A 23,728-nucleotide genomic window follows, 5' to 3' on the forward strand; every position below is an offset into this window, starting at 1 on the left:
AAATGTTCGCTGTGTTAAAGATTACTTTTCGTGACGAGGCTGATTATTATTATTTTTTTTCATTCAATATAGGGATGGGGAAATTCATGATGATGCTGATTCAGTGGCCTTAGGCATATTTATGGTACCAACAATAATTAAGTATTTTGTTAACTTAAGTACCTACTCTGGCTATTTAAGACGAGCAAACCCACGTGGGAACTGATGATCTTATCCATAGTTCGAATCAAATAAAAATCCAACGGTGCAAGAGGCAGGTGTATACGATATGGGAGTGTCCGAGGGTTCAGATGCAAAGACATCCTCGTACACTCACACAGTCGCACACGCGGACCGTTTCGAGTTAAGTAAAAAGTTAAGAATCCCTAAGAGACACCTCTGTTTGCTGCTCTCGGTGTTCGTCTCATCGCCGCTGCCACCATTTGGGGGGAAAGGAATCCCTCTCAAACTCCAATAAGAACTCAGGTATTCTATTTGTTTATATATTTATTATTATCACTCTCATTATTCAGAAGCCACAAGCGAGAGGCTTCCGGGATTTTTGGTGGTTATTCTTCAAATATTTGGTGTGCAGTCTCAAGATACTATCTCCACAAACGTAAGATTTGCTCTCAGATTTCTTTCCTCTGTATCTTAGATTTTCTTGTGGATTTTCTCTCATTCATGGAAATTTCGAATCTTTTGTATGTGCTAGGCTATAGGGTTATAATTATTACTAACCGGCCGTACTTTTGTTTCGTTTCTTCAATGGAATGGAAAATTAGCTGAAATTTAATTTAGATTTCACCTCACCCATTTCCTATGTCAGTTGGTATTTACATGAGACTTATGGAGGTTTCACAAGCTTCTCCTGACCAATCTAAGAAACGCGAATGCCAGAAATCGGATGAGCCGGCGGCGGTGCTTGTTTCGCTAGGTCCTATCACTCCCGATTCCGCCAGAGACAACGGGGATTTCCCAGTTGATTTCAAATCCCAAATCACATTGCTTAACAATAAAGTGGCTTCGTTTGATTCTAAATGCGACAGAGATGAGGACCCATTGGTTTGTATCCTCGATGGCAGCCCTCGGACGCCCAAGGATGATGTGTTCGACCCATTTGCGCCTGGCCCTGACGACTTGGCCTTGGCTCCCCCCTGCAATAAGTACCTCCATGTGTCCAAGGGCATTATTGCACGCCGCCTCCATTTTGATTTTTCTTCCATAGGAGCTGTGGAGGAGGAAGCTGGTGCCCAGTCCCTTTCGGATGAAGAGATGTTAGAATCGGTTTATGAGAATCTCTTGCAAGTTATAATCTCAAAACAGACCGAGGGTCTTCTCTCTGGGATTTCACATGTAGATTGCGATTCTGATGGGTGTAGAACACCTCCGTCTGCGCCACGTTTAAGTGGAGTTGCTGATACTTGTCCTGGGGCTCCTATGAAGCCCACTGGGAAACCAAGGAACATTGATTTGGGGTTATGCAGAAAGCTTGATTTCTGACTTCAATGGCCTCTGGTTACTGGTTGGATTATATATGACACAGCACTGGTAACTTATCTTTCATAGATGTATAATGTGCTAGTTCTTAAAGAAAGAATATGTTTGAATAGGAAATAACTGTCTGACTGAGTTTGGACTGAAGTAGTCTCATTGTATAGCCATTTCTTACATTGATTTTATGTTAGAATCACCCAAAATCTTCTGCTCTTCTTCTGCCAAACATGATGTCTGCATCCTATCCTATCTGTAACATTTCTGTTTCTCAGATAACTACATGTCATGGTGAAGATTCATTATTAAAATGCCAGATTTAGATTTTGAAGTTGGTTGGTATTAGTCAACGAACTGCTGCGATGAATAGCTATAAACACCTATGGCGTTGAAAGAAGATTGTGCTTTATGTTGAAGGTGGTTTTCTGGCCCTTTCTATGGAATTATAAAACAAAACTCCGAAGCTAAAATTTTCTTCCACCATCTCGTAAGAAATCAGTGCTATAGTAATAGAAGTACTAGAATTGAGACGCAGGTGTGCTTATTTTGCTACTTCTTTAATGTTCTATCGTTTCTACCACTCTAACAGCATTTTCAATAAATTACTTGTCCACAATCTTCCACTTTGCTCCCATGATTCCTATCTCAGCTGCTTCTATGTTTACCTATTTTTGTGAAGCAAGATGTTTGGGGAGTACCATTGCATAGTTGTAAGAAAATCTAACCTTGAAGAAACTGCTTGAAGGAAATGGGGAAAAATCTGATGGGGGATGTCCCGTAATTGGGCAGGACTTCTGGATTATCGTGGTTATTGAGTGAATAATTAACATCTTGTGCGATTAGATTTGACTGTTTCTAGTAAGCATCGTTTGTTCGGTTTCACCATTTTGTATCTTGAATCATTTCTCTCTACTATCTTTTACCCAAGAAAGAATAAGCCTCTCCCTCTGTGTCTCCCCCCATGCTACAAAGTAAATCCAGCCTGAATAAATTTTAGACAATATTATCCACACCGTTTACTGAGTATTACTACAACAACTTACATCTCCATACGAAGCATACGAACCTAACAAAAATTTGGTACAACAGAGAGTTAACCATCTGATTGGCATTCCAGTATTTGGGTACCAAGGCCTTTGAAATTGTTTCCTGGGGGCAACGTTCACTCCCTGTAAAGAAGAGACGAGATTTTCCCCACCCAAGCGCTTCACTCCTTCAAAGCCTAGTCTTTTGCTTGCAAGTTTGCCTGCTGATGCTCATGTTTGGAACAGAGATGGTCAGTTGGCACGCAGATACAGCAACAGCGTGTCTTTTGAAAATCCCCAAGAAGTTGATCCTGCCCGGAATTCTAGTCTGCGTTTCCATGACTAGATTGCCACCTACTACATCATTGATCAAACCTGTCAAGTTGGATGCTAACTCGTCTACCTCCACCGTGAGACGGCAAGGAAGTGTTGCGGTGCCCCTTGCAGGAATCAGACCCGCGTAGATATCAGCCTCTCCCACCTGGTTGCCTTGGTATAACAGGAGACTCTTGCCTTGCCCATGCTTGAAGCTGGCGTAGTTTCGGTTCTCAACGAGGAACTTGATGTCAAGGGTAAGGTTGAATTCAACCTGAATGACAGGGAATGAGATGCGAGGAGCCACGCCTTCAACGGCTGCAGAGAGGAGTTGGACCCTGGGTGGTTTGGACTTAAAGACGGTCAGGGCTAAAATCAGGGCAATTATGAAGAGCAGCATGAGCAAGACAAGCGCAGCCCCCCCTGCTGCAAATAGACACCGGCGTCTCTTCATTAGTTTGGCGTCCAAGGGGGCTCTTCCCCCCCTTGGAATTGCATTGCTGCTATCGTTTCCCGGGTCCAAGCGGATTTGGTCCTTCTTCATTTCTGCCATTTCTGGTATCGTTTAGTTCCAAAATCCGTCGACAATAGGCGATGGATTGTGAAAACAGATAAGTCAGACGTGGTGGGAACACAACATGCGACGGATTTAGTAATACAGATGGGAAAACCACGCCTTTAAATGCTTGGTCGTCTTTGGTATGTACCATTGTGATGTCGTGGGAAAATTCTAATGGAAAAGCATTTAGCAATACGGTTGGGAGAACTACACCTTTAAATGCTTTGGACCCGCCACCTATTTGATTAAAGTGCTGTGCTACCATCCATAAACGATGCTATCCAGTTAGGTTGGGGTTAGGGTCCTTAATTTAGCACACTTAATTAAGCCACCATATGAATTTCCAACTACCAACACCGCTTACCTCAGCGGATCTGGATTCACTGAAATTCTTAGGAAATTTCAGTTTCTGAAATTTCAGATCTAGGCCATCTATTTTTCATCTAAGAGTCATTGTTCTGTCACGTGTCCTACTACTAATAAAATAATAAGATAAATCCCCTAGATCCTAATCCTACCTCAGCTTATGTGGCTACACTCTTACCATAATTTGTTTTCACCGACTTTTCTTTTCACATAATCAAACCTTCTCGCGATTCACGGATTCGACAATAATTCAACACGAAATTAATAAATTAAAGTTGAGAGGTTCATTTAATTAAATGGATCATATTAGAATTAATCTATATAGTCTTATATCCATGCATCTACACAACATGAACTAGATATGCAATATTTAGAGCGGTCAATTTTTGACACGACTTGTGAATCTAACACAAATTTAATACGAAATTAACAAATTAGGGCTTAAGAATTTGAACCGTTTTATTAAACGAATTGAGTTAAGATTGACCTAAATAATATAACACCATGTTTCAAACCCGATACGGACACAATTTGTCATCACTAATCAAAGTAAATACGCCTATACCTACATGTCACTTAATTGAAGGTACGCAAAATCCTTCAATATACTATTTACATCATCAAACCCAGATTTCAATTAAGAGGACAAAGTCAATAAAAGCCATGATGGTGTAACCATTACGCATCAACACATATCTACTCCTTACTCCTTAGTCGATCAGAAGTACCTAAGCCAAGGGACCATCCTTCCTTCGCTGACATAACCGACTCCAACCAATTCGGTGTGAACTCCCTTCTTTTAAGAACTGTATTTGATGCTTCTTCAAGGCATCTCGCTACAGTTGTACCAAATTTGTGCCGACTCAGTGAATAATCTTCATTGCCGACGCCTGATTTGCTTTGACCAAGGATCCATAATAACTGCATATTATGCAGAACAGAGCTCATAACATTGGGGCTAGAGAGAGTATAACATTTGTAACTAGCGTGGAAGCGGAATAATTCCTTAAATTCTTCTTAGCAGCAGATCTATAAACAAAAATAGCTTCAATTTCTTATTGGGTCATATATATCTTACTTTGAGCAAATTTCACAAAACCAAAAGAGATGCTATAAAGAGGTTTTGAAAGCCCATCATGAGCAATATACAAAGAGGAAGCTGATATTCAAGTGCAGAGATGATGAAAACTTACCTACCCTTCCTTTTCCTTTACATTCACTCATTTTTTAATTACTACAACATGGGAATCTCCCGGTGATTAAGCATTCATAATTCTAACAGGAGTTTTATTCCCTCTTCATGTTTGTTGTGCTTTGAAGCACATGTCAACTTGATGAATGAGAAAAGTTAAACCTATCAACATTCACCAGTTTGTTGACATCTCTACTCCCAAGCCAAAAAGGTACAGCACCATATTGAAATATTAAGCACAGCCGTCTCTAACATCGTTTTCATTGCCTTGACTAATTACCCGAAATCCAAAATATTCACACATTAACAGGCTATTGATACCATGGGCAACTGTAGCTTTGGAAACCCAGCACATCCTCTAAAGCCTATCTCAATCTCCAATAACAGTTAAACCAGAATTCACTGGACACAAATCAACTAGATTATACAATCCGCTTATATTTTAATGTTTGAAATTGAATCACATACCCACCCAAACTCAAGAATTTATTTTATTTGACATGTTTGTTACTAAAATTCAGTCAAAGAGTGTGTATTGGTGCAGAAATACCCAAATACAGCTTAGAATTCCTCCAATCTATGAACAAATATATCCATAAAATAAAAATTAATTAGAGAAAAGAAAATTTTTAACGAATCAAGAATTAAGAAGTGCGCACAGAGACTCTGCCATATATAGCAACAGTATAACTACAACTCTTTAATCCAACAAAAAACAAAAAACAAAAAAACAAAAAAACAAAAAACGAGGACCGTGTACTTACAAGCGGTGGCTAAATTTTTGTCTTATACACGCATTTTTGATCGCCAATAGTTCGATTGGAGATATAAATGTTGAAATCACAGGTTGTGGAAGTATCGGCGTGAATCTTGAAAAAAAGGATTTTGACTTTGCCGGAAAGTTTGACGACGGTGTTGAAGGGCAAGGCACCGGAGGTGACATCGGATAAGATATCGGAGTTGGAGAGTAAACGGTCGGCCATGACGGTGAGTGTCAGGTTGATGTGTTCGGTCCCGCCGGCGGTTATTTCGCCGGCCATAAGTGGCGCTTCGCCGACGAGCTGGCCTCTGTAGTTGAGGAGGGCGGTGGAGTTGTCGTACTTGTAGCCCACCTTGTTAGGGTTGTAGACGGAGACATCCGCTCCCACACTGACATTGATGTACACTCTGACCTTGGCAATATCCAGAGACACGTCCAGATCCTTGATGCTCAGGTTGTCGTACGTTGTCACGGGACGCTTGGCCTTGAACACTGTGAACGCTAGTATTACAATCAGTATCACTATGCCGACGATGCTCCCTATCACCGCTATACAACACGTCTTTCTGCGCTTCCCAGATCGTCTCACCGATTTTCCGTCCACCTCCATCCTTTTACTTGTATTCAAATTCTTTTTCCGGCAAATACTCCTATATATGATCCTGTGATGAGCTTTTTGGTTTTCTTTCTCTTCCAAATTCCAATATATAAAGATTATTAAAGAGAAAGAGACAGAGAAAGAGAAAGAGAGAGAGTGAGACCTGGGTGAGGGCGGCCGCGCTTTGAGCCCACGCTAGCTTTGTGGGCTATTGGCCTTCTAGGTTGGGCTAAGAACTTCTAATATTTTGTTGAATTAATAAAGGAAATAAATTTAAACATAATCTGATTGGAGGAGGATAATTAATGAAATAGCCACCTTAAGTCGCGCTCAAGAGTCGCCTTCCCGGGATTGATCTTGCCGCGAGATATTTTAGTTAAATTAACGATGAGATTTAATTGGCATTAATGTATACTATATAGTTAAGCCGTTCAAATATATGAACTTATTCATATTAGGATTCCATCAGATTTTAAAATTTAAGTATTTTATTACATTTAACGGTTTAAATAAATATAGAGGTTTATGTGTTACTAAAGTAAGTAATTTTAGTTTTTAATATATCAAATTCATTTCCCTCAATAACTCACAAATATCTATACTTTTTTATTTAAAAGTAAAATATATATATTTTAAAATAAATTTCTTATTCGAGCGTTTGGCCGGAGTAAAAAATTGTTTAACTTTAACATATTTTTGGTTAATCAATAAATAATCATCATTAGGTCCCTTTCCCACTTTCTAGGCATGCAACTATTTGAGCATTTGGGCCTCACAAATAGCCATTTTATAAAGTGCAAGCAATATGGGTCACCATTTTTTAATGCCTTTAATTCTTACACTCTCTTCTTAAGCAACTCATTTTTGTTGTCCCTTTCTTCCTCAATGCTTCTAGTATTATATATATATATATGGGGGGGGGGGGGGGGGGGTTCGCTATTTGTCTGTAACCTGAGAGTGGTTCAAAATATATTTTATGCCGAAACAAACGGGATCAATTTACAATTAGACTGTTTTTTTAATTACTTGTAAGTCTTTCAGATGAATTAGTATACTTATGTATAGCTGCCATACATCAAAAGGAGCTTGTTTTAGTGCATTTTTATCTCTTTTAGTTTTTATTTTTATTTTTGGGTAATATGAATTGAATTGTAAACATTGGGCAATATAAGTATTTATAAACTAAATTCTATTACAAAAAAAATACATCTATTTATAAAAACTTTGAACAATACAAGTAAATTGAAAAAAAACTACAAAATACAATTGAATTGAATTATATTATCTAAAATAAAATACAAATGCATAATTGTTTTTAGCTGCCCACTTAAACACTCTTAACTTCTCCTTGCATATTTTTATTTTTATTTTGTTTTACAAATAAAGTGATTATTCGAAAAAAGAAAAAAGAAAAGCTTTAAAAAGGGTAGCTTGGGGTGGGTGTAGAAAGTCGAAACCCAAGAAAATACGGCCGATACCTGATTATACGCGTAGAAAAATCGATCTGAATGTAGGGCCAACCAGGTGTTTAAGAATTAAGATGTTGATTTGACTTGAAAGGGGGTTTGGGCCTTTTACGCAACCTGTACAACTTTCTGGGCTGGCAATTCAAATTTGGACCCTACCTTCCTAAACACAAACCCACAATAGATGGACCCTGGAGATGAATCCATCACAACTCACAAGAGTTTCTTTTTCTCTCAAGTAGAGTAGGTGGCAAACTGGCAATTCTTTTTTTAATGGGTTTTTTTGAGACTGTTTTTTACGAATTGAGTAAAAAATTATCATACTTAATTAATTAAATGTGTTTAAATGAATATAATAAGACCATAATTTTATAATTTAACAATTATTTTTATTTATTTATTTTGAGTCTTTGACTCATTGATTTTGTTCTAGATGAAATTTAGAGGTTACGTAAAAAAATGGTCTAAATCAACTTGCAGGTCAATGGAATGGGATCCTTTTGAATTCCAGCCAGCCAAAGCCTGCCGGCACTAAATGGGGGCTCCTTGTCCTTGGAGACTGGAGTAGAGGGTAGATAGGGAGAACTGAATGATGTCGGCGTTAGGTGAGAATTGATTAAGTGGCCTCCTTCTTGCAAGGGTTACCGCACGCCCACGCAGTTTGATACTTTGCTTTACTGAATTGCTGCCGCTGCCGCAACGGCACCGATCGAGTAGAAGAAGAAGAAATGGGGAGTGAGTTCGAGTTGACTGGGTTCGAACAAGGGGTTTTGGAGACCTTGAAGAGGTGCCAGCAGCGAAATGAAAACACTCTGCTCTGGGCACTGGAAGTGACTAAATGCGTAAGGTCGTGGGGTATAGGGCTTCCCTGCGCCGAGTTGGGCCAAGTCTTGGTCTCCCATCTCTGCTTTGACAACAATCACTCATCCCTTTGGAAGTTCATGGAGCAAGCTCTTTCCTCTGGCCTCATCTACCCACTTCAAGTCCTATCCCTCCTCACGTCCAGGTTTGTTAATTTCTTTACTTATTTGTGATTACCCACCATCTACTTGCACCTGTTTGTTAATTTCTTTACTTATTTGTGATTTCAGGGTACTTCCTCATCGCCGCTCTCAACCAAAGGCGTATAGACTCTATCTTGAACTTCTTAGTCGATATGCGCTTTCGTTTAATCCAGTGATGGCAGATGCCTGCAAAGAGAAGTGTGTGTCATTTCCATTTCTGTTTGTTATCTTTTTTATTTTATTATTATTATTATTATTATTATTATTATTATTATTATTATTATTATATGGGTTGCATAGATGCTTGTTGAAATGCTTGCTAAAGGAATATAGTCGTTGCTAGCATAACTCACAATCAATCAACTAATGAGGTGTTGAATACATGCTATGCTATCTTTCAGGATAATAAAATCTGTTGATGTTGCCCTTCAACTGTCTCAGACATATAGGGTCCATATTCTGGAGCTTGGACATGCCTTCGTGCTGTTCTTTTTCAGTATTGTCGTTGGTCTGATTGATAGCACATTGGACGATTGGGGTTTACATATGACACCTACAGACAGACCAAGTTTTGCAGTTGGAAGCGCAGACCTCCTTGATATGGACATAGATTTTAAAGGGAGCCACAATTTCAGAGGAAATGAACATCATGAACATATAAGGAGGTCGAATTCTTTTATGGCCTTGGACGTGGTGGAAAAACTAACAGAAAGCAGAAAAGCTATGGTTATACTCCGCCTTGTTCACTTGAACATGTATGCACACCACTTTTCGTGTTGTTTGCCTTCAATTTTTGCCTCCCTGTGAACTTTTTTTGATGTTATTAGAATAAAACCATGCATTCTTTTCTAACTATTCAACTCTTTGAAGTTTACTGAAACTGCTTGACATATGCTGCTATGATAGTGCATCTATTAATCCATCAAATTGCTATTCTTTTCCAACTCTTGATCTGATTTCTTGAGTGGAACATATTTATCATTAGACAAATATATGATGATCATCCTGGGAAATCTCTTTAGAAATTTAGAATTTATTTAGGTTGAATCCTTCAGTTGATGGATATTGTCTTTGAATGAATCCTGTTTTCTTTCGCCCTGTAGCCCATGTTCATTTTAATATTTGGATTTAAAGAAATCTATTTGCCTGTACTTTTCGTATTACTGGTCGAAGGCTTCATGGATAATGTATGAATTCAATACTGTTCTATCTCAAACGAGCTGCCTAGATGATGATTCTCATGATTTTTATTTATTTTTATAATCCATTTGTGTTGTTAATTATTTTTCCCTTGTCTTCAGCATAAGGATGTTCCTTGAGGAGATTCTTTGATATCCTAATATGAACTTTTTTCTAATGACTGTCACTGAGATTTGGGTCTAACAGCATAATGCTTGTGTTGAGGGTGCGAGGTGGGAGAGGTGATTGATAGCTTGAAACAATATCTAGCAAGTAGTAGGTCAAGAGATAGGCCATTGGCTGTTCTGTCAAACTCTTAATAAGATATTGAGAGTAGGAAGGGCAGAAGATATATTACTTTTCCACCTTCTATGTTATTTGCAGTTGTATATGCAATTATGGGCCAATGCAATACATTTTGAACTGTATGTTTGGTTTTTTATTTAGCTGCATATACGTATGATGCTATCCTACTCTTAAAATGGTAGGCACTTTTAAATGTGTATGACTGTACACAAGTACAAGCTCAAACATAAATCTACTTCTATGCCAAGCAAATCTTCATGTAGAAACTGATATGTATCATCCCTTTCTCTTGTTTCTTTTACCTGAAAGGCCTGAGAAGTTCAATGGCCTCCTGCAGAGGCTGTGGTTCCTTGAGGCCAATGAATTGGTATCCCCAGATCTGAATTCTGCAAATCAATTATTGGCAAAATTATCTGCCAACATTCACAGAGTGTTGGGCTTTCAGTACCAGTTAGACAAGCGCCATATAATTGGGATGCTTGTTGATATCCCGTCATGTAAGCCAGCGCCTTGCTTCCATTCGGGATTTAGTCGGTCTGCTTGCTGGGTTCCTTTTGATATTTACATGGAGAATACAATGGATGGGAAACAACTTCCTATCAAGTCTGCTGTGGATGTATTGACAGGTTATCCTCTTGAAGAGTATACCTTGAACTTTTTCCTGTTCAATTTCTGTTATTTGTGTGTGTGTGTGTGTGAGAGAGAGAGAGAGAGAGAGAGAGCAGATATCACATTTATAAAATAAAAGAGATAATTTGTTTGATAATTGCAAATAATTATTATTTCCTACATTTGATGACTAATTGCAGAGGCAATTAAGACTCTCCAAGTATTTAACCAGGCAAGCTGGCAAGAAACCTTCCTGGCGCTTTGGCTTTCAGCCCTTCGGCTTGTGCAACGAGTTGAGACTAGTCTATATTAACAGTTCTTATCATGAAAAATTAAATACACTCATCTGATGTTTACTCTCTGAATCCTTCGTTACAGGAACGTAATCCTCCAGAAGGTCCGGTTCCAGGTCTTGAGGCTCGTCTTTCTGTCCTTCTGTCTATCGTCCCCTTGGCAATTGCTAATGTTTTGGAGGATGAGGCCAAACTGTGTTGCTCTTCTATTCCAGGAGCTACTGCTACTGGATATGTTGAATCTGGGTGTAGGCATAAAATGAATGGGAAGCATCGTGCTTCAAGGAAAGATGGGCTGATTTCCTCTCTCCAGGTTCTTGGACACTTCTCTGGCCTGCTATGCCCTCCGTTATCTGTCATTAGTGAAGCTAATAATGCAGCTAGAAAAGCAGCTAGCTTCATTACTAATGCCAAGAACGAAAGGGATGGTATAGGTGGAGGCAGTCATGTTGATACTTCTATAAAAGCAGGTAGTTTGGGCAAGTATTTAATTAACTTCTAATCTCAAATCCTCAGTTTTTATTATGGCATGGGATCAATATTACATCCATACATTACATAGACATGGGTCTAGGTTTATGCCGTTTCACCTTTGTCTAGTGCTGTCTGTAATGTTTTTGCAATTAATTGTTTATGCCTTTCAGGGGGCAACATGAGGCACCTCATAGTGGAAGCTTGCATTGCAAGAAGTTTAATTGACACATCAGCATATGTTTGGCCTTGTTATGTGTCTGCATCAATAATTTCACTGTCAGATTCATCATCAATTGAAAAATCTCCTTGGTTAATATTTATGGAAGGAGCACCATTAAATGGTTCTCTAATAAATTCTCTTATCACGACTCCTGCTTCGAGGTATAATAATTTTTTTGTTTGTTAAATTCTAATACTAGTAAGTCTGGCGTTGAATAATTGTCCCTCCATTTTCTCTCCTCAAGTTTAGCGGAGATAGAGAAATTATATTATATAGCAATAAATGGATCAGAGGAGGAGAACTCTGTAGCTGCAAAGATTCTATGTGGTGCATCTCTCTCCCGTGGATGGAACATTCAGGTAGCATCACTAGTGATGTTGTAAAGTTGTACTTCGGCTATTTTTAAAGTCCTCTTCTATCAATAGTGTGGCTGAGAAGCTCCTTCTAGTTAGTTGGTTTCTCTTATATATTCCTTGTGTACTTGGGGGCGTTTTACGATTTTAATGGTATCTTAATCACTTATATAAAAAAAACAAAAATAGTGTGGGCGAGACGGTGCTCTATGGCTTTAATTGTTTATATGTTCCATGAATTGATTCTCATACTACTTTTGTTTAGTCATGCCTATCAACAAGAAGAAAGAAGAAACAACTTTTTTGTTGTTGTGTTTTTTCATGGACTTAAGGGTTAGGAAAGTGAAGAATTTGTTCCTTGTATGGAAGCTCTTGTGCTACTGATTAGGATTTATGGATTGTTTACATTTCTGTTATGTTACTTGAGATAAGATCCAAAATTCAATTGAATCTCACAAAGGTGATAAAAAGAAATCATACAGTGATCTGATTACTGCTCTAAACAAGTAAACCCATACTTGAGTCCCTTAAGCTTTTTGAGTAAAAGCAACGAGAAAACTAGTTCTCAACTCAAAGCAAACTTCATGTAGTATCCCTCTAATTTGTTGACTTAAGATAAAAGTAGATTATTATTATTATTATTATTATTTTTTTTTTTTTTTTTTAAATTAAACCAAACAAATTGACTCTTCCTTCTATTCCTAGTTTCCTCCCCCCCTCCTTTTTCTATTTAATGCTATTCTAGCACATGGGACTATTGTAACTCTTTGCCTTGTCTTCATCCCAAACAAATCCCAAACTCCATGCAGCTTAAAATGCCACATTCACAGCCCTTACCTGGAACAAGTAGGCATCTTTTGGAATTCTTTTTAAATGCTACTGAACATTAGGACCAACTGCAATGTATGTATATCAGTTCCCATTAAAGTCTCTACTTCTGGAGTTTCAGATTTGTTTATTTTTGTATTTAGGACTTGAAGCAATTGATCCCCCTCTCCTCTGGTTTTTTAAAGTGGATAACTGTGTTATCTACTTTCAAAATCACTTCTTTTTTTTTTTTTGGCAGGAACATGTGGTGCGATTTGTGGTCAAGCTTCTTTCTCCTCCAGCTCCTCCTAGTTATACTGGACCAGGGAGTCACTTAGTTGATTATATGTCCATGTTGTATGCTCTTCTTTTGGGAGCTTCCTCTGTTGATACTGTTCATATACTTTCTTTGCATGGTGCGGTAAGTACTTTTATATATAAATATTTATGATCTTAGGTTGACAATACGAGTTTCATATGCCTTTTAGGCTCGTGCTGTTGTGGACGCATTTTGACTTGCACTCTTGCAATTTGCAAGCATGATTTTGGTTCATAACAAGTGTGCCATTACTGCCCAGAAAAAAGAAAAAAGGGGGGAAAAAAAAAAAAAAAAAAGTGGGCCATTATTGGCTAGTCATAACATTGAAAAAATCTGACAAAAAAAAAAACAGGGAAAGTCATTTTCCTTAACCTTACAAAGGTTCTTGGCTGCCAATCAGCTTGATCTGATATATTGTTTGATAATATGCCTGTTGGCATTTAAACATTTTTAGTGATATTTTAAGAAATGGAAACTATAGGTCCTTGACCTTTTGATTTAAAATGGCAATCTGCCCATGGACATGTAAAATGTATTGGCAATGTAATTGGTGTAATTGACATAAATGACCAAATTGCTATATAGAATGAAAATTAAGAGATCATAAATATCAGCGGTGATATTATCCCCCTTCATTTTATTGATATGGCATTTAGAATATATTTTTTCATCAGCAAATACAAGTTTTCATTTATTTTGGACAAAATGGTTGCATTTTGGGTTAGCTTGAGAGCCGACTTAAAGAACCATGGTTTGAACTTTTGGGGATGGATATCTTTGAAGTAAGGGTTTTTTGGATGTTTGCTCTTTTTATCTATTCTCTATGGCATTTCTGTTGGAAGACATACTTTGTGCCATTACTCCTTGCTGTATTGACTAACAAGTTGATATCTGTATTCTGATGGATGCAAAATGTTTCTTTTCCTACAGGTCCCTGAAGTTGCAGCTTCATTAATGCCACTTTGTGAGGCCTTTGGCTCAGTAAAACCCTCATCAAGTAACAAGTCAAGCAAAGGTGACGAGCCCTCGATTCACATGGTCTTTTCTTTAGCATTTCTGTATCTTCTTCGTCTATGGAAATTCTACAGAGCCCCTCTTGAGCAGTGCATTTCAGAGCGAGGAATAGTAGGAGTTCAGGGTGAGGTCACTTTGGAGTATCTTTTATTATTGCGCAATAGCAGCATTGCCTCTTGCCAGGTCGAAACAAATAGCAATCCAAACGAGTCTGAGTCAGCATCAGGAAAGCCTATATATATTGATTCTTATCCCAAATTACGAGCCTGGTATTGTCAAAACAAATCTTGTATAGCTTCAACCCTTGCTGGCCTCTCCAGCGGAAATCCTGTTCATCAAGTTGCTAATAAGATTTTGAGTATGATTTACTGGAAAATGACTAAAGGTGTCACCTCAGCTAGTAACTCTTCAACACTAACAAGCAGCAGCACAGGCAGCTCCCCTGCAAGTACTGGAGAAGATGATTATCAAAGACCTATGCTCCCTGCATGGGAGGTGTTGGAATCTATTCCGTTTGTTCTTGAGGCAATTTTAACTGCTTGTGCCCATGGAAGGCTTTCATCTCGGGATTTGACAACAGGTTAAGTGCTAACTTGTAAGCTGGGGCTCAATGTTTGTGTTTGTGTGTATGTGTGTGTTTTTTTTTTCCCTTTTCCCATGTACTTGGGATGCTTGTTAATCCTTTCTGGTTTCTGAATATATTTTCTGCTTCTGTTATTTGCAAATATTACCTAATATCGTCTATTGCAAATAGAACTTAGGGTCTTCTTATGCACCTCCCCATCATCGGCAAATCTCTTAGTAGTGCTTGAATGCTTGCAGGCCTGAGAGACCTTGTTGATTTTCTTCCTGCATCTCTTGCTGCTATTGTTAGTTACTTCTCTGCAGAAGTTACTCGTGGTATATGGAGACCTGTTCCAATGAATGGAAAAGATTGGCCCAGTCCAGCAGCAATCCTTCCGTCAGTACAGTCTGAAATAAAAACCATACTTGCTGCTGTGGGTGTTGATCTTCCAAGCTGTTCCACTGGTATATTCCGCCTCTTTATTTATATTTAAGTTTTTTATTTTTTACATGTAAATAATTGCAAATATTCTAGTTTAACGATAACTGTTTGACTTAATAATTTTGCAGTTTAGTTGCTAAAGCTTTCTTATATGTTGTAGGAAATTCACTTATAATGCTTCCACTGCCTATGGCAGCGCTTGTCAGTTTAACCATTACTTTTAAACTTGAAAAGAGTCTGGAATACATCCATTCGGTTGCTGGGCTGGCTTTGGAGCACTGTGCATCAAGCTGCCCTTGGCCTGGCATGCATATAATTGGATCTCTATGGGCTCAAAAGGTCCGACGCTGGCATGACTTCATTGTTGTAACATCATCTCGTTCTATCTTCAGGCAAAACAAAGAAGCTGTTGCCCAGCTCCTGAAAAGTTGCTTCTCCTCATTCCTTGGATCATTTGACATCTCAACTTTTTCATTGAACAATCAAAGCAGCGTTAATGGTCTGTTGGGAAGCTCTATTTCTGCTCGTGGTGTTTGCTCTTCTGTAGCACCTGGATTTCTATACCTCCGCTCCTGTCGGACAATACAGAATGTAGACTACGTAAATGATATTATAGTAGGACTCGTAGCTGAACATGCTCGGGAATTAGCTGCCAGATGGGCAAGCACAGACTCCCCTCGGTTGAAGTCTAGTCAAGCATCATTATCCATGGCCACTACTAGGGCAAGGGAGGTGGCCTCACTAGGAGCAAGCCTTTTATGTGTCACGGGTGGAGCGCCCCTGGTCCAAGAACTGTTCAGGAATACCATTCCAACCTGGCTGCTATCGTCAAGGGAAGAGAAACTTCACAAGGTGAGTGCTGTGTCCCGTATAGTAGAGGGGTACGCCATGGCATATCTGTTGATTTTGTCAGGGGCAATTTTATGGGGTGTTGAGGCGAAACCGGCATCATTGGCGTTCGCTAGAAGGGCCCGTATTGTTGGGGCTCATATGGACTTTTTGGCGGGGGTATTGGAGGGAAACATATCACTTGCTTGTGATCCTGCTACTTGGAAAGCTTATCTGTCTTGTTTAGTAGGCTTAATGGTGCGCTTCACTCCAGCATGGATTCAAGAAGTGAAGCTGGAGACGTTGAGGAAATTGGCCGGTGGATTGAGAGGATGGCATGAGTGCGAGCTGGCCCTTTCTCTGCTTGAAAGAGGTGGGACTGCAGCCATAGGATCTGTTGCCGAATTAGTGAATGTAATTAATTAGTTCTGTGGGTATGTAGGATCTGTTTAATGTAAACAGAAGAGTTGTAAAAGCAATATAAAAGGTCCTCGATCTATGAGTACCATTACAAAATACTCTTGCCTTTCTGTTTCCATCTGTTAGCATGTAGGTTTTCTTCTTGTTTCTACGAGTGGCCAAGTTTTTAGCCATCTTAGAAAATCTTGAAGGGACAAGCTGGGCCACTCAGGTTCCAGGGGGGCGAAAGATCCTGAAAGAAGGCAAAGGATGATTGATTTTAGGCTCAAATTGATTGTTGAAAAAACGGAAGCTTCATGGTTTGCTTGGCGTATTTGTTGTACTCATTATCCTCGTGAAAGTAAAATATTGAAGGGGGCACAAGCAAACACAATAATGATGCCTCTTAATGGGTGATTAATCTCTTCTCAAGTATATCTGCCAACTGTTAGTTTTATTTGAGGAAACCCTGTTTTTCCTTCATGTTTAGCTGAGTTACTGAGTAAGCACGTTTGGTATATTCCAATTGAAATAACGGGCGTTGTCAGGAATACAAGAAGATGTAATGGAATGATTATCTTATTCATTCGTTTGGTAACATGATTCATGACCAAATTTTTTAATTAGAATATAATTCAATTTCAACCAAATTTTTAAAATACCCCTATACAAGTAACACTAGAATAACACTTACCCTCCTCTCTGTTGGTGCTACTCCCAACTATCGCGTTAGGGAGTGTTTGGATTATTCAATCTAGTGGCGGTGACTACTCCTTACGACATCGGGGTGATGGCCACTTGGAGAGGTTCAATTGTGATTCACCACCCACTTAAAGATTGAATATTTTCATAATAAAAATATAACCAAACATCATAATAAGTATTTTAAAGGAATAGCTAGTCTCTATATGAACCTTACCTTACTGGGAATGTTTTTTAGAGTGAGTTAATTTGATCAAAATTGAAGATTGCATGAAAACTGTGTTTTATTTTAAAGGAATAGCTAGTCTCTATATGAACCTTACGGGGAGTATTTTTTAGAGTGAGTTAATTTGATCAAAATTGAAGATTGCATGAAAATTGTGTTTTGGCGGGCCGAATTTGAAAACTATTTTGTATTTGGTAAATTTCTGTCAAAACATAGGAGTAAATTCTGTTAAGGAATAATCTCACATTGTCTGTGGACAAGATCTTAGGCGTGTTTACAAGGAATGGGCAACCCTCTCTTATAGAACCGATTTTATGAGATGAATTAGGCCCACGAATTTCTTCATGGTATCAGAGCCTACCACATGACGAATGGGGGTCCACACTACTTACCCCGTGACAAGGACCAAGAAAAAATACTGGCCTGCATGTGAGGGAGGGTGTTGAGAAATAGTCTCACATTGCCTGTTGACAAGATCTTGGGCATGTTTATAAAGGAATGACAACCCTCTCTTATAGAACCGGTTTTATAAGATGAGTTAGGCTCACGAATTTCTTCAAATTCTAATGTGTAAGTGTAAAAATACAAATATGGAGCTACAATACCCATAAAAATATAAAATATGGATAAATGCAAAATTAGTCCCTGGACATGGACAATGAATCGATGATGGCATGGACAGTGAATCGATGGGGAAGATGAAAACGATGGCGGCACAGGGGGGATATAGGGAGATTATGTTTATTTCATTTGATGTGGAGTGTGTGCTGAAGCTTCAAAATGACGTGGAAAAGCTTATTTGTCATTTTTTAAAAGCATAAATAAAAAAGAACATATGTCTTATTTTTATTGGGTGTGAGGTGGCAATGAAACGATTTATGTTAAGATCCTGTTTGGGATTGCGTTTGAGAAATAGAGCTTTTAAGTCAAAAATCGCTTTTAAGCAAAAGCTTCATTTTTAAACTTTTACCAAAAGTGCGTTTTAGCCATTTTTAAGTTTTTTAGACCCTTAAAAGCGTTTTTAATTTTTTTACTAAATGAATACTTTTTTCTTCAAACGGACTTTTTGAGTGTTGAAAGTACTTTTAAGCCCCTCAAACGCAATACCAAACAGACCCTAAGTCATTTAACAGAAAATAAGTTCAGGAAGTAAAATGTTATTTTAACTTACCTTAAAAACTTATAAATTATTTTTTAAACTACATAGAGTGACTTGTAATATACTAATTTTACATTTATCCCTGTAAAATATATATGGCGTCGAATTGTCGAGTGTCGTGGCATCGAAGTGTGGGCTCTAGCAAAGCAGCAGCAGAGTCGCGGTGCAGTGAAGTGAAGTGAGAGGAGTTTGAAATAATTTAAACCAGATTTAGGAATACGAAATAAAATATATCACCCCTACGAATACAACAAGTATATAAACAATTACCTCCATCTGTCCCTCTCTCTTTCTCTTTCTCTCACGTACAGATACACTGCCTCGCCAGACTGGAGATAGAGATATCTTTCTCCTCTTTCGTAATCCCTAGCCCTCTGATTCAGAGAGAGGGAGTCCTGGGGCGCTAGCGCGCGTATGCGGGTTTGGCTATACTTACTCTGTGACTGAGGCTTTTGAATTTTGGAATTAGGGTTTTGGCGGACCGGAAGAGCATCCGAATTGGAGCTCCGTGTGAATTTCGAATTGGGTGTGATGTGGTAATTTAATTGAATTGAAAAGGTGGAGTATATGAAAATGGAAGGGAGGAGATTATCGGCGCCGTGCTCGAATCGAAGGATATTGGCAAATAAGAAAAGGGTGAGGGCAGAGGGATTCGTAAACAGCGTCAAGAAACTTCAAAGGCGAGAGATTTCTTCCAGGCGCCATCGAGCTTTCACCATCACCAATGCCCAGGAGAGGTTCCGCAACATGCGCTTGATGGTCTCTTTCTCTCTTTTTATTTCTTTTCTTTTTTGTCTTTCAGATGTTTTCCTTAGTAATTTCTCCATTCAATTTATCAATGCCTGTCCTTCTCCTTCATATAAAACTTTGCTTGATCTATCCGACTTTGATCACGAGGATGCTTGTGGTAGGTTTTTTTTTCCCCTTTTAAATTCGTTTACTTCTTTTGCATCAGGAGGAGTATGATACCCACGATCCCAAGGGGCACTGTTCCCCTGTATTGCCTTTTTTGATGAAGAGAACAAAAGTTATTGAGATAGTGGCCGCACGCGATATAGTCTTTGCGTTAGCACATTCGGGCGTGTGTGCCGCTTTTAGTAGAGGTACTACAATGCATAAATTCCTGTTTTTGTTAAATATGAATCATCCCTTTAACTATGGTCTTCGTTCATCTTTGAATTTTATTTCCCAGTAAAGAAAAATGATTGTCTGTTATTTTCTGCGTTGCTATTTCTGGATGCAGAGACAAACGAAAGGATATGTTTTTTGAATGTTAGTCCCGATGAAGTCATTCGAAGCTTGTTTTATAATAAGAACAATGACTCACTTATTACAGTGTCCGTTTATGCTTCAGACAACTTCAGCTCTTTGAAATGCAGATCCACAAGGATTGAGTGCGCAGATCTTTCTCTTATTATGTTCCTTTTTCATCTTCAACCCCTTTAACGTTTTTGTTACATCTCTTCCTCTTGTTGATATTTACCCGTTTATGTGATTAGATACATACGGAGGGGTAAGCCAGATGCTGGTTTTGCTCTTTTTGAGTCTGAGTCTCTAAAGTGGCCCGGGTTTGTAGAATTTGATGATGTTAACGGAAAGGTGCTAACCTTTTCTGCACAAGATAGGTATCTTTCCAGAGTTCATACTGTTCTATTTTGTTATGGTCAAATGCATAATTGATTCTAACAGGCTTGACGTAAATATTTTCAGTATATACAAGGTGTTTGACCTGAAAAACTATACTATGCTTTACTCCATATCGGATAAAAACGTACAAGAAATAAAGATCAGGTAATCACTCCCTCCCCTTCTGAAACAGTTATGCTACTCATAGTGTGTCTGTGAATTTATCTTTTACTGAATTCTTTGAATCGACAGCATGCCAAATTCCTTCTAAGTTCTCTGCCTTAGAATCATGCCCATAAACGTAACAACTATTTTATTTATATATTTATATCGATCTAACTTATGGCATTCTTAAATAACTACATTTGACTACTGATTTAGAGAAAGAACATAAATTTCCTATAAACCAGCCTCTTAAAGTGACATGCGTCCTTTAAGCTATTAAAATGTGAAAAGTACATACTATTAAAAAAATATGTGCTTTCTCACATGCTAAGGGGTGCATGTCACTTTAAGATGCTGGTTTGTATAAATTCTTACAAACTCGTTTGTAGGAAATTTATATCCTTTGTGAAATAATGTCTGATCTTGACTCTCATAATCTTCTTATGTGATGGTGATATCCATTGGTCTTGGTGGCATTCCCATCAAGTCTAAGGTTTGATTTCTCTTGGGTGCAAATAATTCTTTGGGGCCAGCCGTCCGGATTACCCGATTCATGTAGAGGGGACGCTTTGTAGGGACCACGAAGTGGTTCCTCGTCATTAAAAAAAAATGTCTTAAAAATGAATAGATTATCATTTTTTGTAGTAATTGTCTTTGCTCTTTAATTTGAACTTCTTATAGATGGAGCTCTTAGGCTTTTGCTTTTGCTTTTGTTTGTACTGATGCATCCGTATGAACTAAGTGCATCATGTTTGGGACATGGTATGCAGGAGTATCTGTTTGTGTGAGTGTGTGTATGGTAAATGGTTGTTATTCACTCACTTGAACCAAACTAGTTACAAAGTATGGGTTCTTTATTCTGGTCTTCTACTCTTCTGCATCAAGTCTTTATTTTTTCATCTTAACCCATTATTTCTACTTTGATTGTACAGTCCAGGAATCATGTTATTGATTTTCGTTAGAGCTACGGGTCATGTTCCTCTCAAGATTCTATCAATAGAAGATGGCACAGTTCTCAAATCATTCAATCATCTACTTCATCGAAACAAGAAGGTGGACTTCATTGAACAATTCAATGAAAAGCTTCTTGTAAAGCAAGAAAATGAAAATCTTCAGATTCTTGATGTAAGTAATCATTGTCCTTTTGGGCATTATCTTGCAGCCTCTGGTTATTCTAGCTTCTTTTAAATGTCATTGCCTAAGTATTCATTGTCCTTTTGGGCATTATATTGCAGCCTCTGGTTATTCTAGCTTCTTTTAAATGTCATTGCCTAAGTATTCATTGTCCTTTTGGGCATTATCTTGCAGCCTCTGGTTATTCTAGCTTCTTTTAAATGTCATTGCCTTGATTGTAGGTTCGAAATGCTGAGCTGATGGAAGTTAGCAAGACTGAGTTCATGACTCCATCCGCATTTATCTTTCTGTATGAGAACCAGTTGTTCCTGACATTCAGAAATCGTACCGTCGCTGTTTGGAACTTTCGTGGGGAGCTTGTGACTTCATTTGAGGATCACCTTTTATGGCATCCAGACTGCAACACAAATAATATTTATATTACAAGTGATCAGGATCTTATTATATCTTACTGCAAGGCTGAATCTGATGATCATTGGATGGAAGGAAATGGTAATTCTCTAAAGGTCCTATGTTCATGGCTAGCTGATAATGGGCCACTCTGGCTTAGTTGAACCTACCCTTTTGTGATTGGCCATAGAAATTCTTTTGGAAGCAAATCTTCTATAGTGGATGCCTTTAGTGTTGGTTGACCCCTAGAGTAGTTGGTTTTACTTTTGAAGAGTTCTTCAAAAAGTTTCCACTTAGTAACCAAAATATTTGTGGTGTTTGATTTTATACTTTCTTCGATTATGATATTGATAACTGTGGTAATTGACTTAACAACTGGTTTGGTAATCTTGTGTTTAACAACTTGGAGTCTAAATTAGAATTTTGACTGCTAAATTTGAGTCAAGAGTTATTTGTCTGCCACTATGGCCTGTTGCGGTCCATTGTGTGTCATGTAATTTAGCTGTTGGTTTAGATTTATTAGAATTAAAGTGGAGGACAGAGCAGAACATTGGTTTTCAATTCTTGTGATATATGTAGCAATGGCACTAGTAATGTAGCATTTTTAGATATTCCAAGTATCTGCCAGGTTGTGTATGTTTTATAGAACATCATAATTTCTGAGATGAGAACAATGGTGAGCAGTTTTATCCCGTTTCTGTATTTGTCTCCTCACCAGAACATGGAGATAGCATAAGAATGGTCAGTTTATCACTATTTGTTGCTTGACTTGAGGTTGTGATTTCATGAGGAGAATATGTTAGGTGGGTGGAGTCATACTGTTGTCTCACTGTTTGCTCTTTGAAGCAGCTGGGTCTATCAATATCAGCAATATCTTGACTGGGAAATGCCTAGCAAAAATAAATGCTACCAGCGGCCGGCCCAAGGTTGATCAAAGCAGCAGCAGTGCTTGCAGTTCAAAGCAGCAGGATCACTCCAGGGTGAGAAGCACAGTTGCAGAGGCTTTGGAAGACATTACTGCCCTTTTCTATGATGAAGAACGGAATGAGATATATACTGGTAACAGGCATGGTCTGGTTCATGTGTGGTCTAACTGAAAATCTGCAGCCAGAGGATTGGTTTTCATTTTGACTAGCCATGTTGCGTATATTGACTGGATAACTTCAGTGCACTCTAATCGTTTTCCATGAGGCTTTCAAAGTGATTTTGTATTGTATCATTTGATCATCTGTGCAGTTCTTATGTACTAGTAGTTTTGTAGGTCTGCATTTGGGGAATGTATACTGCCTGATTGAGATGCAGCAATTACAAGTTTGTCCAAGCATTATAAATCTAGCAATTTCAGTGCAAATATTTAACATTTTTATTTTCTTCAACTCTTAGTGGGAATTTCTTTACTTCTTACTTATTGAAGAGAAGAACGGTAAATTAACTGAGGAAGAATAGTTGAGTAATGTTATATACTACACTTTTATCTTATTTTTAATTTTTGTTCAGATGGCAGGGTGTAATAACCTTTGGATCACGAGTAATGTTAGAAATGACATTTTTATTTTACAATTATTTCACAATATTGACGTGACAGTTTTAACCGACCTTTAAATTAGAAATTATACTTATCTCACAATTATTTTATGATGTGAATGAGACAATTTTAACACAAATGTGATATATAGCATTACCGATCAAGAAATGGAATGGAAAAGGAAGAATGGCATTGTAAGAAAGTGTGTAAACTTTTGTTATGGCAATATAATTGGA

General features: G+C 38.2%; 5 protein-coding genes across 9 annotated transcripts; 3 read left to right on the top strand and 2 right to left on the bottom strand.

Moving 5' to 3' along the window:
• The first annotated feature begins 333 nt into the window (after positions 1 to 333).
• On the top strand, positions 334 to 1,804 carry LOC132161970 (unknown protein 1). 2 transcript variants are annotated; one of them, XM_088510890.1, is made up of 2 exons: positions 334 to 465; positions 809 to 1,804. In XM_088510890.1, the coding sequence occupies exon 2, from the start codon at positions 820 to 822 to the stop codon at positions 1,480 to 1,482; it is 663 nt and encodes a 220-aa protein (XP_088367016.1). In that variant the 5' UTR covers positions 334 to 465; positions 809 to 819; the 3' UTR covers positions 1,483 to 1,804. The 2 variants fall into 2 exon arrangements, with proteins under 2 accessions (XP_088367016.1, XP_059428181.1); XM_059572198.2 differs by having other exon boundaries at positions 336 to 598.
• A 302-nt stretch (positions 1,805 to 2,106) lies between these two features.
• Positions 2,107 to 3,570, bottom strand: LOC132161969 (Late embryogenesis abundant (LEA) hydroxyproline-rich glycoprotein family). Its single transcript, XM_059572197.2, has one exon. It carries the CDS (start codon positions 3,364 to 3,366, stop codon positions 2,689 to 2,691), a length of 678 nt encoding a protein of 225 aa, XP_059428180.1. The 5' UTR covers positions 3,367 to 3,570; the 3' UTR covers positions 2,107 to 2,688.
• Positions 3,571 to 4,349: 779 nt separating this feature from the next.
• LOC132192097 (Late embryogenesis abundant (LEA) hydroxyproline-rich glycoprotein family) lies at positions 4,350 to 6,503 on the bottom strand. Of its 3 annotated transcripts, XM_059607311.2 has the most exons (3): positions 6,452 to 6,503; positions 5,695 to 6,340; positions 4,350 to 4,659 (listed from the first exon to the last, which is right to left on the bottom strand). In XM_059607311.2, the coding sequence occupies exon 2, from the start codon at positions 6,298 to 6,300 to the stop codon at positions 5,704 to 5,706; it is 597 nt and encodes a 198-aa protein (XP_059463294.1). In that variant the 5' UTR covers positions 6,301 to 6,340; positions 6,452 to 6,503; the 3' UTR covers positions 4,350 to 4,659; positions 5,695 to 5,703. The 3 variants fall into 3 exon arrangements, with proteins under 3 accessions (XP_059463294.1, XP_059463292.1, XP_059463295.1); XM_059607309.2 differs by lacking the exon at positions 6,452 to 6,503 and having other exon boundaries at positions 5,695 to 6,435; XM_059607312.2 differs by lacking the exons at positions 4,350 to 4,659; positions 6,452 to 6,503 and adding an exon at positions 4,667 to 4,767 and having other exon boundaries at positions 5,695 to 6,436.
• A 1,696-nt stretch (positions 6,504 to 8,199) lies between these two features.
• Positions 8,200 to 16,848, top strand: LOC132191383 (mediator of RNA polymerase II transcription subunit 33A). Its single transcript, XM_059606362.2, has 12 exons — positions 8,200 to 8,760; positions 8,846 to 8,956; positions 9,160 to 9,513; positions 10,553 to 10,869; positions 11,053 to 11,144; positions 11,231 to 11,615; positions 11,790 to 12,000; positions 12,084 to 12,198; positions 13,259 to 13,420; positions 14,249 to 14,912; positions 15,155 to 15,361; positions 15,499 to 16,848. The coding sequence occupies exons 1-12, from the start codon at positions 8,483 to 8,485 to the stop codon at positions 16,590 to 16,592; spliced, it is 3,990 nt and encodes a 1,329-aa protein (XP_059462345.1). The 5' UTR covers positions 8,200 to 8,482; the 3' UTR covers positions 16,593 to 16,848.
• A 2,071-nt stretch (positions 16,849 to 18,919) lies between these two features.
• LOC132161659 (Transducin/WD40 repeat-like superfamily protein) lies at positions 18,920 to 23,327 on the top strand. Of its 2 annotated transcripts, none has more exons than XM_059571821.2 (8): positions 18,920 to 19,411; positions 19,608 to 19,755; positions 19,896 to 20,046; positions 20,152 to 20,277; positions 20,363 to 20,443; positions 21,376 to 21,568; positions 21,799 to 22,069; positions 22,814 to 23,327. In XM_059571821.2, exons 1-8 carry the CDS (start codon positions 19,220 to 19,222, stop codon positions 23,062 to 23,064), a joined length of 1,413 nt encoding a protein of 470 aa, XP_059427804.1. In that variant the 5' UTR covers positions 18,920 to 19,219; the 3' UTR covers positions 23,065 to 23,327. The 2 variants fall into 2 exon arrangements, with proteins under 2 accessions (XP_059427804.1, XP_059427805.1); XM_059571822.2 differs by having other exon boundaries at positions 22,817 to 23,327.
• The last annotated feature ends 401 nt before the right edge of the window (positions 23,328 to 23,728 follow it).

This window comes from Corylus avellana, chromosome 10 (genome assembly GCF_965113065.1).
Source record: "Corylus avellana chromosome 10, dhCorAvel1.hap1.2, whole genome shotgun sequence".
Lineage (NCBI taxonomy): Eukaryota > Viridiplantae > Streptophyta > Magnoliopsida > Fagales > Betulaceae > Corylus > Corylus avellana.

What these genes read in the sequence shown, in the direction of transcription:
- LOC132161970 (XM_088510890.1), top strand. Translation starts at nt 820, where the DNA reads ATGAGACTTATGGAGGTTTCACAAGCTTCTCCTGACCAATCTAAGAAA.
- LOC132161969 (XM_059572197.2), bottom strand. Translation starts at nt 3,366, where the DNA reads ATGGCAGAAATGAAGAAGGACCAAATCCGCTTGGACCCGGGAAACGAT.
- LOC132192097 (XM_059607311.2), bottom strand. Translation starts at nt 6,300, where the DNA reads ATGGAGGTGGACGGAAAATCGGTGAGACGATCTGGGAAGCGCAGAAAG.
- LOC132191383 (XM_059606362.2), top strand. Translation starts at nt 8,483, where the DNA reads ATGGGGAGTGAGTTCGAGTTGACTGGGTTCGAACAAGGGGTTTTGGAG. An exon ending in ATCACGACTCCTGCTTCGAG is followed by an intron (nt 12,001 to 12,083) that starts GTATAATAATTT and finishes TCTCTCCTCAAG; the next exon opens with TTTAGCGGAGATAGAGAAAT. An exon ending in CCCGTGGATGGAACATTCAG is followed by an intron (nt 12,199 to 13,258) that starts GTAGCATCACTA and finishes TTTTTTTGGCAG; the next exon opens with GAACATGTGGTGCGATTTGT.
- LOC132161659 (XM_059571821.2), top strand. Translation starts at nt 19,220, where the DNA reads ATGAAAATGGAAGGGAGGAGATTATCGGCGCCGTGCTCGAATCGAAGG. An exon ending in TGCAGATCCACAAGGATTGA is followed by an intron (nt 20,047 to 20,151) that starts GTGCGCAGATCT and finishes TTATGTGATTAG; the next exon opens with ATACATACGGAGGGGTAAGC. An exon ending in AAAATCTTCAGATTCTTGAT is followed by an intron (nt 21,569 to 21,798) that starts GTAAGTAATCAT and finishes CCTTGATTGTAG; the next exon opens with GTTCGAAATGCTGAGCTGAT.